Consider the following 16,189-nt stretch of genomic DNA (forward strand, 5'->3'; position numbering starts at 1 on the left):
CTTGGTTGCCCACCCCAAATTTTGTGCTGGGTGTCCAAGTGTATGCCCCCGTTGTTTGGGAGGTTAGTGGCACTTGTTAGTACAAAGTAAAGTCTTAGTCTGGTAAACTGGTACAGTGTCTGAGAAGATTGGGAACCACTGTTTTAGACAGATGTATGCACAAATGAGGCCAATGTTTCCGCAAAATGGAACTGTCAGCCTTTGCCCACATCCCTGTTTGGGCTATATACAGAGTGCTCCTGGAAAGATAAAGGGATCATGTGTGTTGCACTTGAGATTTCTCTAAAAAGCACATAAAACTCGAGAAAAACTTTTCTTTAAAGGAGAGAAGGTACAAAAATAAAAAATCCATATACTCCCATGAAAATATACTGGAAACTGCCACCACAGATGAGGTACCATTTATCCCCCCACCCCCTAAACTGCAAACATCAAAATATATATAAGTCTTTAGACAAAGGAAGAATATCTGGCTATTTAATCTCAATTAAAATGACAGCACCCTTTGTTACACTTGGTATTTCACACTGTTAATTTTCTTTTGAAAAACGAGATACCACATCTAACTCTAAGCCTTGGTTCCTGCTCATCTCCTCATTTCCTAGTGCAGTAATTGTCCGTCTCCATTTAAATAAATATAGCAGCTACAGTATCATAAACGTGTGGCCCTCACAACGCCAGTAACTTGATATTGTAATACAAATATACGTATCGGCACTTTATGTAGACATTTGCAAAACTAAGAATATAGAGATTAAAACTCCCAACTTCTCTTCACATGAAAACCAGTTACACTGGCCTGCTGAGCAAACGTTTTAAAGTCATTTCCCCAATGGATTTTTACATATATTTAAATTTTTGGTGAAAGCAGCAAGCAAAGTAACGTAAAACTTTCAAATCATAGTCACTGAGTGTAGGCAGACTAGAAACTATATAGTGTCTTTAAAAGAAGAGTTAAAGGCCATATTTTTTTAAAAAGGGCTTTTCATCAAAATGCCAGTTCACAAAAAGTCCTTGTAAAGCAGGTTTTTCTAAAAAAGCCCCTTCAATTTTAAAAAAATTCATCTTATATAAAAAGCCAAACCTGGGCCTTTTATAAATGGGTCTACTAGCTAGAGCTCTTCTAAGAGTTACTTCTGACAAGTTACAGAATAAAAGATAGAGAGATTTGTTTGGAAACCATCTTGCTCCAATCATTTCATTATATTGACATCCCTGCAGCAGTTTTATTCAAAGGAGCTGAAAGATAAGTGCATGAAGCAGCCAGAGAACACTGGGACACAATTTAGTTAGGAATCTGCAGTCCCACTGATGAATGAATATAATCCCGCTATCAATGAAAGAGACTCCTAAGAGCTTGTTGGCTACACAGAGATCTGTTATAATAGTCCCCTTTTCTGCCAAGCCGCTAGGTACACTGCCCACCAGCATGACCATTTCCAGTGCAATTTTAAACTATGCAAAAAATTAGTTTCTTTGCATTATGTTTCTTGATATTGGGAGAAAAATATATATGTATATACACCAACTATTTAGTAAAGCGCTTTGAGACAGTGTTGTGAACAGCACTACATACATTTCAATACAATGTACAAATGCACAAAATACAGTACTTAGTTTTCTGGCAGAAATGGGAGAAATGCATGCCTGTTAAAGCAAAATGGGCTCAGATTTTAGGCTCAAAATACAGTAAATTGGCAAATATAGTGGATTACATAAGAAGGACAAGAGACAAATGAGATACTTAAACAAACCCATTGGTTTTCGTGTGAAGAGCAGGTGGAGTTTAGAAGGGCTGGGATAACAGCAATGCCCATAAAAACAATCTGCAGTATATATGCATATATACTATGAACCAGTGCAAATAAAACAGTCAAAAATGCAGTTCACGAGGTTACAAAGTGCAAAACTCCCCGATGCCCAGACGTACTGAATACATGCTCATCTCTATCATCTTTAAAATACTTGTTTTAACTTTAAAGTGGAATGAACAAAAGTCCCATTAATGTTTTGTTTCACATTTCAGTGATTTAACTTGTTAAAATTATCCCAGCCCTCTTAATTTATTTGTAAAGTGAAATGAAGCCACCAACATCTTAATTTTAAAAGGAAAGCCACTAAATATGAAATAAGCAAAAATTGCTTAAGAACTTCATTAACTTCTTAAGACATTTTTTATGATTAATGTCAGCTACATTAAAGAAAGCATCTGAACCTGGATCTTCAATGAAAAGTCTTCACTTGAGTTCAAATAACTGCAGTCTCTTAAACCCAAAAATGTACACAATTCCTTTGTTAAATCAAAATACTGCATTGATTGCCAATATTAAAGCTTGCAGAATCCTAGAAGCAAAGGTTTTGCTGTTCTTAGCTGGTTTGATTTAGAAAAGGAACATGCATGACTCCTGATGACTATAAAACTTTCCTTTTGAAATTAAGGCTTTTACTTTGTCCTTTTAAAATTGTGGAGGTGTCCATTCTCCCACAGTTAGTGGTACAAACGCCGCTTTAATACAGCTAAACGGACACATTTTTCCTTTAGAACGGCTTATTGCACTAAAAGATAGCAAAAACAAGTTGTCAGTTGTTTTTTTAAAATAAACATGGTTACATTTCTAAAAATAAAAATTGATGTTGCCCATATGTTCTGTAATAATTAAATTAAAGCATTATTATTATTCTAATAAATATAAAAGAAAAAGAAGCTAAACTTCAAAAACACACACATGTATGAAATCACATTAAGGTGTAAGAGGCAGCAAGTAAACTAGCAAATAAAGACCTCAACTCTAAAGTTTTGTTTCTGGTGTTTACTGTGTGTAACCCATAAAACAAGGAACATCTGATCTTGCATGAAGCTCAAAATATATTTACGACTTGCCAGATAGAGCATTAGTTGAAACTTCTGGACAAGGTAAAACAGCAGCTTTAGTAAACTCACCAGGGAGCAAGAAGAGTTTGGATCACTACTGCTGCACAGACACCACTAGCTTTTTTTAAAGGGAGCTATTGGAGTTGAGGACTCCAAACTGTGAAGAAAGACACAAAGGCAGCAGTTGGCTAAATTACGTTCAGATTAATGGACCAATGTGTGCAAAACCCTTCCCCTAATTTTTTCTAGTTAGTGCTGTACATTGAAATGTACTTGGATATGTTCCCATTCAAATGCTGATGGCAAAAATGAGAGAAAGCCTCCTCAATGCATTTGGGTAAAGACAAAAGGCTATTTCTTGCACACTTCCCCCCTCAACAATCATTGTGATTGCTCTATAGGTCGTTTGTGTTTTTTTTTAACTACATCATTAACTTTTTTTTGCAAAGATAGTTGTGCTGCCAAGCAACTTGAGGTAAAGGCATAAAAGGGTTAGACTACAAGAAATAAAAAAAATAACTGATGACAACGGCACTTCCTACAGAAGACCGCCCCAAAAAAGCAGTTGGCTGGTTTCATATTGCATAATAGTGCTGTGTTCCTCGATGAAGTAAACAATCCTCCTCGTGTCAATTTAAGGATTAGCCCCTTGCCCCTGCACAGTGTCGGCTTCAGCATGATCGGAGGCGCACCCCATAAACTGACCCCACCGGAAACATACATTGTATGTGGCTTAATTTTTCAGTTCTTCCTTTCGGTGAGTATGCTCCGATTTTATTGATTTATTTAAGCGAAGTACATGGTGCGTAAGGTGTCTTGGTGAATCTGTACAGCCTTAGCAAGGGCCTGTGGGTCTCTCCCATTGCTTTGTCCTGAAACATGGCTTCCTTCAGCACTGCAAAACAAAGCGAGAAATATTAAAACTAGCAGAAACCCTTTCAATTTGAATGGCCATCATTATTTACCAGCACTGCATTATTTCAACACTCAGGAAGGGAACATGACAATTTTTTAGAGCAGAGTACGGTGAGAACTCCTGGGGTCTACTCAGCTTTGTCAGCTACTTCATGGCTTCTGCAAGTCCCTTCACCTCTGTAGCTTGGCTAGCCCATCCATAAAATATGTATACTACTTCTTACCCTGCCTGGTGCTTTTGAGGCTTAATATTTATAAAGCACTTTGAAACCTTAAAATGAAAGGAATTCGACAAGGGGAAAGCATTATTACCACTCACCTCATTCATGGCAGTATTTCTGGTTTCAGGATTAGAATTTAATGCACATGAGTCTTTTGGCCCATCTCCAGGTAACAATGTTCATTAAACAAAAACTTTCTTTAAAATCTTAAACTTTAAATACTTTATATAACAGAAATTGAACACCACACTATACACTTATGTATAGTGGTAGTAGTAAGGAAATGTGTTTGAAGGCCAGCCCCACAGGTGATAAATTAAGCTACTGCTCAGCGTGTATCATCAACAGCAGTGGTTCCCAAACTGTGGGTCACGACCCCAAGTGGGGTCACTCCACCGTGAGCAGATGGGGTTGTGGCAATCCTGAGCATGCGGAGGACGCCATTTTGCAAAATGACATCTTTCACACATGACCTCACATGCATTGTACATGCGATGTCATGCTGCATGGAGGATGCTATTTTGCTCTACAAAAAAAGCCCCCCTTCTCCCCCACTGTCCATGCAGTGTGATCTTACACCATGTGTGTGCAAGGGCACACTGTGCAGAGAATGCCATTTTGTAAAGCAAAATGGCGTCCTCCATGCAGCATGACCTTGCACAAATGGTGTGTGAAAGGCCACGCTGCATGGAGGATGCCTTTTTTAATCAGCATCCTCCAGACTGTCTGGGATTACAGGAAGCAGTACCTGTGAAAATGAGGTCATGCAGCAAAAATGTTTGGCAACTGCTGATCTAGTCAGATAGTCTAAAGCCTGACACCATGGAAAGGGTTTGGGGCTGAGGGCTGAAAGAGGATATAAATATAAGCACTTGTGTTTTCGTTTACCTGTCATGTTCTTTGTCCACAAGATGGTATCTTGCTCTGAATGCTACCAGGTGAGCATAATACGCTGGTGCAGGTATAGAAACAGATCGTGTGCAACGCACATATGTGTGGCAGAGCTGGTAAGTCAGCAGCTGAAGTTCATCTGCAGTAAAACAGTTATCATCCCACAAAACATGATAGTGTGAGGGACGGCTGGTACCCTATGGAGAAGGGAATATCAGTTCACTTGTCTGGCTCTCTCATATGTGTCAAGTCAGACTTTAAGGCCAGGAGAAATTATTATGATCATCCAGTCTAACCTCCTGCATAATACAAGCCAGAGAATTTCACCCAGCAATTCCTACATCTAGCCCATAACTTCTGGTTGAACAACAGTATCTCTTAAATACTTCAAGTGACAGAATGCACACCACATTAGGTAAATTGTTCCAATTGTTAGTTACTACCACTTAAAAATTTGCACCTTATTTCTAGTCTGAATTTGTCTAGCTTCAGCTCCGAGCCATTTGAGCTTATTATGTCACTGCTAAATTTATCAGCTTCCCCACCACTACCAGAAATCTCCTCCTCATGTAGGTACTTCTAAACCATGATTAACTCACCCTCCTACCCTTCCTTTGGGTAAACTAAATCCATCAGGCAGGGTTTGATGAAGTTCATCTTAGGATACTTAAGGAACTAGTAGAAGTAATCTCAGAAACCATTAACAATTATTTTTGAGAACTCATGGAAGATGGGTAAAATCCTGGAGGATGGGAGAAGGGCAAACATAGTACCTATCTTTGTTTAGAGCAATCAGTGATTCAAACAAAAAAACCTCAGAATATACTTGCTGCATGCCACCAAAATTCCCTGCAGTTTGGTCAAAGATTTCATAAAGAACAGAACTTAAAACTCTGAAGAGTTTAACTTCTTCCATTCTTCTGAACTCAGTATTTTGATGCAATTTGCCTCATTAAGTTGGATCCCCATTGCACTGCTAGCAACACCAAACTGCTAGATTCAATTTTATTATCCTATAGTTTACCATCAGTCTAGGCTTAAATCAACTAATTTTCAAGGCTGCTTTCAATCCTCAAATTGAATCAAGTTCTCAAACACAAACAGTGTTCATTTCATTACAACTAAATATGTTTAACATAGTGTTCTATTTTCCTAATGTATATGAGGAGGGTTCATTACTTCCTCTTCAAATGAGCCAACCTCACATCAAAACAGATTATGAAAATAAAAGGTACCTAACAGCTCAGTTAAGTAAGTCATTGGTAGTGCAGGTCCCAGAGACAGGTTTCACAGCTCTCAAGGAAACAGAACGAGAAGATGTTTGTCTAACATACAATTGTGTGTGTGTGTGTAGGTATATTTTCAAAAAAGGAAAAAAATACTTGCTGTAGCCAAATGTATTCATTTATAAAGGAAGGAATCTTACCTGTATTCCAGCATGACTACAGAGGTAAAAATCAAACTCGTATGGGTGTGTAATATCTGTATCTACAGTTGTTCCAGCTGGAATGTTGCCACTTCTTCCAACCTACAGAGGTGTTGTGATGAAAGCAATATTAGCTAGTCAATTTTTCAGAAAATAAAGCAATAAAAAATTATGACGTTCTTATGTCATCCGATCGTAACTTTAAAACACAACAATCCATTCAGAGTATACAGCATTCAGTAAATGGAGCCCGCACCGTAACCCCTCCCTTTCGAATAAGCAAATGTAATGATCTGGGATGTTTGCTCTGGACAAAGCACTCCCCTTTTCTCTCTAAAGTTAAGCATGCTGCATCCACAGCACTTTCAGCTCCACCTGTCTTCAGAAGGGGGAAGTACTTAAAGATTTAACTATGTATATTTTGGTCTGTGTACCCATCCAGTCTGCATTAGATCACTCAGAAAACAAGTAAACTTGACTGAAATAAAGTCCTTTATGGTTTCACATTCTCTTGTATTTAACATCTTTTTAGAGCCTGTATCAAATAGTATTTCAAGATATTTAGCTTTCTTCTAAATGACACAAACACCTGGAATTCTACAAGAACTGCCCAGGGTCATCAGCTGAAGTTTTACAACTAAATTTAGAATAAAATAAGATCTTCAAAGACAAAATAAGTTGGGGATCATTTTTTGCACCTGTCAATCTTGAGCATTTCCTTTGAATGTGAGGAATACATGAAGTGGATTTTGTACAGTTTGTACATTTGTACAGTTAGCAAAAATACTAGCACAATCTTCTCTTCCTTAACCTTTTCACATAGGCAAGTACACTGGAATGGGCTAAGGATTACCCTTTCAGTTCTGTCCGCACAGAACAATCGCGTGTGGTGTCGTTTCTGTACTACGATGTAGGTTATTCCTGGCTGGTAATCTTTCTCCAGACTGATGCAAGCCTCTCTAATTGCTAGCAGCTCATAATACAACACCTACAGGCCAGAAACAATAGATTAATTGACTTTTACATTGTACTCTGAACACTGTGTCTAGTAAATAGCACTCTGTAGTTAACACTTGTCTCATGTCTGTTATGCAATATTAGTAATTTGTAGGAAGTCTATACTCATCTATGGCTCTAAATGGTCAGCTTCTCAACAAGGAAACACATTTTTCATCCATTTGATAGAATATATCATTACTTTCCTCAGCCCCCAATCTTAAGAATTCCAAGCAGTTTCCACCTAATGGGATTCCCTAGTTGGGATTTCACGCTTCCATAAGAAGCGTAGCCAATACATTGTGGTGCTACATCTTAACTCTGAGTGTGAAAAATGGAACTATAACATTGCTCAATTCAAATCTTACCACAGTAAAAAATTCAAGTGTAACGAACCTGTCGAAATTGTCCTTCAGAAACCCCATCCCTGTAGAAGATGATACGTGTGGGTTTGAATCGTGTTGACTTGTAGAACTGGATGAGAAGTTCTCTTACCATGGAGGCCAAATCTTGGATAATCTCCTGCCGAGGTCTTTGAACTCTCACTGTGGCACAATATCTGCTTGGATGAGCATCCATACTACCTACAACCTATATGTGTGCGGGGGGAGAGGGGGGGGAAATGAGAATGTGAAAGATCCATGTGGAATTGATACAAAGTATTTTACCAGGGAAAAGTGAAGAGGTTTTAAATTTAAAGGTTTGTTTTAAGAAGAGAATAGTCAGATCATTTAAGCAAATGGCACAGAATTTATTGTAAGATGTGTGTTTAGAAATCTTAAACCTTTTACAGGAACATGTTTGAAACTTGCCTTTTACCAGCCCTTCACAAAAAACCTATTTTATATCTGCCTTGGAATTATTCTTCTTCTTTTGTTGGCAATGCAATATTTCCTCTTCTACCCCCACTTTAGTAATTCAAGAAAAAACTCCTCCTGGTTCATTGCTTCTTCATTAAGAACTCTGAATAGTCCCCCTTCCATTCTGGGAAATATAGCAGATAACGTAGCAAAAAGCAGCATGGGTACCCAAGTGTCTAAAGATTTTGCCTTACAGCCCACTTGTCCTTCCCAGGCTGAAAAGCAGAAAATTATTGAAGAACTTCCTGCCAACACCAGTCTCATAAAATCATCTTTGTTTAAATATAAACAGCAGCATTTTGTTAGTTTAACTATTAGAGATGCATGTTTTTTTTCAGAATTTAGAGCACTTACAATTCAGTTATGTTCTCTCATAGAACTATTATTTAATAGCACCACTGACATAATGTCATCTTCAATAAGTATATTAGAACACTAAAAAGCATTAATCAGAAATTTTAAGCAGTACTTTTGTCTTCAAGAAGATATCTGATTTCTGTATGTGGAGAACTGGAATATACAAAGGAAAATGAAAGCCACATCAAAAGTCGATGAATTAATTTATGAAGTTTCAGTCCTCTCATAAATGTAGCTGCATTTTCTATTCTCACCTTTTCATAACATATGAGAACTAAGACAATTTCATTGGACTTACAGCAGCAATGGAAGGCTTCTTTCCGTCCCCAGCAGGCGGATGAGTGACATCTGCTCCCAAGAAGATCACCGGTTGTTGGAACACAGAAGGTCTTTAAAAACAAAAAAAAGTGACAAGTCAACCTTGCACCAGCCATTCACCTACAATTAAACTTCTAAATCCTGATTTTTGTTTCTTAACTTGAGTATGGGTAGTAAAGGAGATGACATTTCTACCAGACATTCAGAAGACTATGTTTAGACAACACAATCAGTGTCAGGCACATTGTGGTGAACTTTTCCTAAACACTCTAATAGTCATTCCAAAATACATCCCTGTTTACTGCTAATACAATGCTATTACAGAAATTAGTTTAAAAACCACGATGCATGGTTAAAATAATTCAAAATAATTCTCTACAAAGACATATCGTGATTGTTATCAATCATGTTGATTAGGGTAGTACCTAGAGGCCAATCAAGAATGGAGCTCCATTGTGCTAAGGCACTGTACAATGTACACTGTACAATGCCAGAAAACATAGCTAGAGTACACACTGTTCTGGGTGATGTGGTATGAGTAGCAAGGAGGCATGTTAACGCTTGCAATCCATTCTCATGGGACTAGAGAATGGACTATGTGCTTCATGTGTCACTTTGGCTATCGATACCTGGGCACAGAGCTTTCAGAAACAGTCTCCAGAGAGAACTTGCAAGAGGTTATTCTGGACCACCACATTACCTTCTGCATACTCCACTTTTTCCAAGAATAAATCTGTTCTAGTGACACTTGGAGCTAAGGTGGCCAAATGCTCAGTCTCCAGGGTGGATACTAAGGTCTCTGCTTGCAGTAGACTGTTTGTTCTAAGATAGTGGAAATGTTTACAGACTAGACTAGTAGTACAGTGACCCTGGCCAGTGAGCCATTATCAGGAGAAGCTTCTAATCAGTGAGATCTATTAGAACAAAGGTCTCATAAGCAAGGTAGAAGCAGCCTCGTCACTTGAAACATTTAAAATTGACTGGGACAAAGCATCTGAATACAGTATACCGAACCATCATACACTAGCAGGAGGAGGATCTAGAGGACTTATTATGCAGCAGCAGGAGGTGAAAGACCCATAGTACATCCTCTGTCATTGTTAACAGCACACAGGACAGCAGGATTTGTCTGTTGGCTGAGCACTGTGATCTTCTCTGAAGAATGCTGTGGTATCCTACACTTCTACCCAGACAGCCTCTCCAGATGGAATCTTAACTTAATACTTCCATTCAAAAACAATACCTCTAGAACACCAGGATCTCCTCTCATTCATTTCTCCTCAAGTACTGGGTAGTGACCCAACATCTCAAATGGGGATTTGATTTACAACCTTCCGATTCAGAGACTTAACAGCCATTTTGACACCTACTGGGGAGAGCTTCAATATGACCCAAGTCTCCACTTACCAGATCAGGTAGGAAGAAGTGATGGAAACTCCTTCCTTAGAAGTTTTTAAGGTCAGGCGTGACAAAGCCCTGGCTGGGATGATTTAGTTGGGGATTGGTCCTGCTTTGAGCAGGGGGTTGGACTAGATGACCTCCTGAGGACTCTTCCAACCCTGATATTCTATGAATCCTGGAGGTCACTGCTGAACCAGGATGTGCTGTGAGATGCAATGTTGTAACGCCAAGAGCAGCATCTTTGGTTTCACAAACAACATACCATTTTGCACATAACCCCCTTTCCAAAGGTTAATTTTGGATGTTAAATATCAAACTGAAAATAGACACAAGAATAAATCCCAGATTGGCCCCCATTAGAGATTCTTACCGTTGATGAGGTACAAGAATGTTGTTGATTCCTCCTAATTTAACATTAATCTTTAGGCACAGGTTTGAGAGAGTCTGAGGAGATGTTTTAATGACATTCTTGACTTGAACGCACTGCGTGGCCATCCCCAACAGCGTATCTCCCACACGTTTCACCTCCGCTGAGAAGCAAGCATTAATTTACATTTTTTTAAAATGTATTAAGATTTTTAAGCCTGTTTGAAATTCAGGCAGAGAACAGAATGCAGCCAAAGCCACTATTAGTCAAATTTACATTCTGCCCTATCAACTTCCAATTCAAATGCATGCCATGACCTGTCTTCCAGTTCCTTACAGCTTACGATAAAGCATCTGGTTTCGGATGACTAAAGGACCGACATCTAGAATTTAGCCTCTTACAAGCTGAGGAGCAAGTACACCAACTAGCACACTTGAGCAAAAACATATACCCCTCCCCTTACGTTATTCCCTTACCATACACAGGTGTTTTCCCTGGCAGGATGACAATGATGAGCTGGAGCCCGGAGTAGGTGTTTTTAAGGTGTCGGAACATTGGCTCCACGCTGTCCGCACCCTGTGCATATTTGCAAAAACATGGCTGGCCTTGGATCGGCATCCCTGCATCCTTCGAAATCTTGCGCAGCTGATCTGTAAAACCCCTAGTGAAACAGAACGCAGTTTACTGAATTTCAACAACAGCATCCACATCTAGCAGACAAAGTGGAAGGGGAGAGAAAAAAATGTGTGCTGCTCAAGGGAAACTAAGCAGAGTGCTGATGGGCTCTTATGGCAGCACTGTACTCTGATTAGAAGGATCAGTCTTAAAATACCATTATGAAAGGTTAGAGAAGGCAAACTTTATAGGGCTTTAGGACTCCATAAGGTATGCTTTAGGACAAACGCACTAAGTAGCATGCCCCATCGTAGCAACACCACAGAAGGAGAAACACTTAATGCACCGTATCGAAGTACAGTTTCAGCTGCAAAGATGGTAGATTTTCCTAACTCCAACACAGAAGTAAAGAAGTAGTTTTGTGTTCCAAATCTAATGCCTACCCCAGCCTGAACACTAGGCTAGAATGGGCACTGGATAGGTAGCAAGTGCCATCTTAGAATTTTCAGAGTAGCAGCCGTGTTAGTCTGTATTTGCAAAAAGAAAAAGGAGGACTTGTGGCACCTTAGAGACTAACATATTTATTTGAGCATAAGCTTTCGTGAATGCATCCGATGAAGTGGGCTGTAGCTCACAAAAGCTTATGCTCAAATAAATTTGTTAGTCTAAGGTGCCACAAGTCCTCCTTTTCATCTTAGAATTTTGAAGCTGATGGGTTCACTGAAAGAATGGTACAATGCCTGAACTATGACATGCCTTACTTCAGTATTTCTTCTCTGCATTGTCTCTGCGTTGCAAAGCAAGCTATGGCCCACATTTTGATCTCAACACCAGTGTGAAACTGTTTCCCTCGCATATCCCATACGCCATGGCTTGGGGTTGCCACTGTTCGATTCTACGGAGATAGAAGAAATATGCTGATATTCAACTGATTGAAACAGTGAGAGGAAAAAACCACTATTTTCTATTTTAGGAAAACAGCCCTTGCAATCACAATCAAATTCTGAGCTGCTGCAATATTACAAGGGAACTGAGCTCTCCCAAAGTTTTCAGTTTTACATGGAGAGTCATCTGTGGTTTATTGTACAGCAAGATATAAAAAAAGGAAAAACAACAAAATTCTCACCCGTCCTCCATACTGCAACATTGGAGCTGGAAGCACGCGCCCTGTCACATGGGCCATCTCATCCCGAACTTTAAACTGAAACTCCTGAACAAATGGATCTGCATCATAGTTTGCACTTCTTACCTGGGGAAAGGAGAAGTTTCCATGTTACAAAAACTCTTCAATTTTTAATCTGCATCTACAAATAAAATCACCAACAACAGAGCTGCATAAGCGTTCTGGTAAGTGTCCTCCTTTTCACTAAAAACAAAAACTAAGGATCATATAAAACTGTCCAACCTCATTCACCCAGCCATTGATTAACCAAAACTCTCATTCAGACCACTTGCCCCATGACATGAGATCTTACTTGTTCCCTTCAGTTACCCAAACACCAATTTATTCAATTTTTGCTGCTGCAAATATTTTGGATAAAAAGTGTATTGTATTGAAAAGTATCTAGCATGCATGACAATGATGCTTCAAAAATTTTAGATAAATCTAGTTATCTTGCTAAAGTATAAAAGTATCAATTAATTATAAATTTAATCTCTATTCTGTATATTGCTTGCAGGTATAACATGAAATTTTACTACTATTTGAAAAAGGTACCTAAAATTCAGTTTTACTATTATATTACTAAGTCAGTGTGAAAATGGTCACTTGATGCTTAGTCACTCCACAACATGTGTGCTCACGGCATTCATCAAAGCAAATTTGTTGCTGCCCTCAGTGGATAGCAAAGGACAAACTAAGTTATGAAAACCCAACTGTTTTCAGTTCCCTTTGAATATTAGCAGTCAAGAGAGTATCGTGAATTAGCCTTTTCAGCATCTTTCAGAAGAGCCTTATTCCTATCAAACACAAATTTTCAGTTGTCAGCTCAAAACCACCTTTTTCAAATAGAAGTTGTCCTTTAATTTTTTGTGATGTTAGTCAAATAAAACGAGATATTTCCAACAGTTCCAAGTCAGGAAAAGGTTAATGTTTTTTAGAAAGGCTGGTTCTGTCAGGCAGAAAGAGGGAAAAACACAGGACTGTCAAGTGGTGCTATTTAGCATATATTGAGGACGAATATTGCCCACTGGCTAGAGTGCTTGCCTGGAACATGGGAAACAGTTTCAACTTCCTGTTTGCCACAGGCTTCCTGTAGAACCTTAGGCAAATTACTTAGTCTCTGTACATTAGCTCCCTCCATCTGTAAAACAGGGATATAATAATACTTCTCTCCCTCACAGCAGTGTTCAGAGTATATCAAAAGGTTAAAGATTGCGAGATGTTCAGATAATATGGGAATGGGAGGGGGCAGATAAGCACTGGAGGTAGGTAGGCAATTTACATATATTAATTGTCAGAACATCCCTGTAAAGCAGTTAAGAACTCTGTTCATTTTTCAGATTGTTGATAACATCAAAAATTTAAGGTCTCATTCCAGCAAAACACCAGCACATGCTTAACTGTAAGCACCTGAAGTTCCATTGACTCCAATGGGAGATGTCAGCTGCTTAACATTAAGCACATGATTCAGTGCTTTGCTGAATCAGGTACAAAATAGCCAGTGTAAGGTCCATGATTAGAACACAGGAGTCCCTAACATTTCAGTCCTGGGCTCAGACCACACCTCTAATCCTCTAATTAGAGATGTCTAATTTAAAAACTTTTGTTAATAAAATCAAGGAGGGTTCCAAATGCTGGAAGGGAGGTACCAAACAAGTTTTGGTGGCCACGTGGTATGTGAAGATTATGGAACAGGGAGGTTGGCCTGAATGCTTGACCTACATATTCTATTTAATGGGAGGAATCAGAGGAGTCATGGGAGCAGGAGCCTTTAGGATATTTATCTGAGAATAAAGTAAGAGGTTTTAGTAGCAAAGGACAGAGACAGGGTAAGTGTATAGAGAAATGTAATTGTCTTCACAAGCACAAGGCAATTTAGTGAAGATGAACATGCTCATCCTCTGATACAGAAGTTATGAACTAACCAATCTGCTAATTTCCTCTTGTCTATCTGGGGCAGATCTTGCTGTTGCTTTGATCATGGTTGATGTCTGATTGTCTGTTAGCTTCTTGATACATCGCTGGCCTGCCACAATGTTACATACCTTAAAAAAAATAAAAAAAATTGGCAGATACAATTGCAGTCTTTACAGATGCAGCACTCCTATTACTACACAGGGAATTATGCAGTGACTACAGACGCTCCCCGGGTAATGCAAGATCCAACTTACGCAAATTCGCACTTACGGAAAAAGTTCCATAAGTCAGAAATAGGATTTTCGAGTTACGGAAATTTTTGCATAACGTACGGGTATACGTTTCTGACTTACGCAAAATTTTCAAGTTACGCAAGGCTTTCCGGAACAGAGCAATTGCGTAAGTCTGGGGGGCGTCTGTACAGGCAAATCTTCTATATACATGTAGCTGATACTTAAATCTATTTTTCATAGTGACTTGATTGGTATCCATACTAATAAAAGGAAAAGTTTGTCTGTCTTAACGTTTACCTCCATCTATAGTAAAACAAAAGCAGTAACAATAAGAATGACAACACATATACAAATATGCTAAACTGCTTATATTGCATGAGAAATAAATTAACACTCTGCAAAAAGATGCTACTGGACTAACACCGATTTATCAGAACCATTACTTCTAGAGGCAGGTAGGTATGTTTCTGCTCCTGTCCCACTTGTAGACAAGGAAGATGAGGATATTTCAGCTGGAGGTTATACTTCTCTCTGAAGTACTGTGCTACTGTTCTCTCAACTGTCTGGCCGTTTTCTAACTGTAAAGGGAAGCTGGAAAGACAACACAAGAGTTTTAGTCAAAATAGCATTGAAAGTTTAACTACCAGCTACCAGAGTTCTCCAAAATGATTTTAATAAACTCTCAGTCCCTCCAAGTATTTGGTGTTAGGGCAAGCAGGCTGCTACACATTCTCCACTCTGACAAATGTCTTCTTACGTTTGATGACTGGCAGGTCTCCTTGTTACATTACAAACACGGTATTTCCGTCTCATTGTTCCACAGTGAGTCACTTCAACCTTCAGACCTGTATGAAAGCAACAAGAAAAACCAATGTCATGCAACATACACATCTTAAGCATTTGCATACGTTTCTTATAAGAGTACACGCATAATAGAGTCAAGAACTCTTGAGTGTCAAATAGATACAATGATCTTATGGCAGTGTTAGAAACTCATGTTCTGCATTTAATGCATTATTTGATTTCTGACTTTCATTTAAGAGGTAAAATGAAAAGGAGTACTTGTGGCACCTTAGAGACAAATTTATTTGAACATAAGCTTTTGTGAGCTACAGCTCACTTCAAAAATATTTCTAATAGTGGAGAACCATGAGTTTCTTTTAAAAATAAATCCTAGCTACAATACATGCAATTCAAAGTAATTTATGATTTCAGTTGAAGCTATTATATTAATTTTAAGATAAGTGAGACTAGCCTCATGGAGACTGAAGTCTGGATTCAAAATATAGTTTTCTGTTCAGGTTCTCAAAGGACAGCAATGCCCTTTTTGCTCCTGGTTACCAATTCCAATGCACCCTAGGACTGAGGAACCATATCTGTACCAAGGGGATAAGTAAGATAGGAAAGTAATTTTTAAACTAGGTGATTTCCCCCACTTATATCCATTAGCTTTAATCAGCATTTTGACTAACTTGCTTTTTTTCATTAAAAATCAATATTTCTAAATTCTAGAGATTGTCATTAGTTTTCTGTACAATCTTAAGTAGCTGAAGTTAAGATCTAGTCCATGCTCTTTAAGCATGAGCAGAATCCTGAATCTCTATGCTTTCTATCTTCTTTTGCAACATAGCTATAGGA

The 16,189-nt window shown here is 38.6% G+C and overlaps 1 protein-coding gene across 1 annotated transcript in view; it reads right to left on the minus strand.

The window, feature by feature from the left end:
• Window positions 1-2,727: 2,727 nt before the first annotated feature.
• AGO3 (argonaute RISC catalytic component 3) overlaps window positions 2,728-16,189 on the minus strand; it is a 52,604-nt gene continuing 39,142 nt past the window's right edge. The window contains exons 8-20 of the mRNA XM_084609605.1: window positions 15,309-15,396; window positions 14,995-15,142; window positions 14,327-14,446; window positions 12,366-12,488; window positions 12,001-12,134; window positions 11,101-11,285; window positions 10,628-10,787; window positions 8,837-8,927; window positions 7,718-7,912; window positions 7,179-7,313; window positions 6,326-6,427; window positions 4,897-5,096; window positions 2,728-3,767 (exon numbers count right to left, since the gene is read on the minus strand). Of these exons, the coding sequence (XP_084465731.1) occupies window positions 3,659-3,767; window positions 4,897-5,096; window positions 6,326-6,427; window positions 7,179-7,313; window positions 7,718-7,912; window positions 8,837-8,927; window positions 10,628-10,787; window positions 11,101-11,285; window positions 12,001-12,134; window positions 12,366-12,488; window positions 14,327-14,446; window positions 14,995-15,142; window positions 15,309-15,396 (1,790 nt within the window). The 3' untranslated portion in view covers window positions 2,728-3,658. The remainder of the gene's footprint in view (window positions 3,768-4,896; window positions 5,097-6,325; window positions 6,428-7,178; window positions 7,314-7,717; window positions 7,913-8,836; window positions 8,928-10,627; window positions 10,788-11,100; window positions 11,286-12,000; window positions 12,135-12,365; window positions 12,489-14,326; window positions 14,447-14,994; window positions 15,143-15,308; window positions 15,397-16,189) is intronic.

The sequence above is a fragment of the Lepidochelys olivacea genome (assembly GCF_965140295.1).
Source record: "Lepidochelys olivacea isolate rLepOli2 genome assembly, chromosome: 19".
Classification (NCBI taxonomy): domain Eukaryota; kingdom Metazoa; phylum Chordata; order Testudines; family Cheloniidae; genus Lepidochelys; species Lepidochelys olivacea.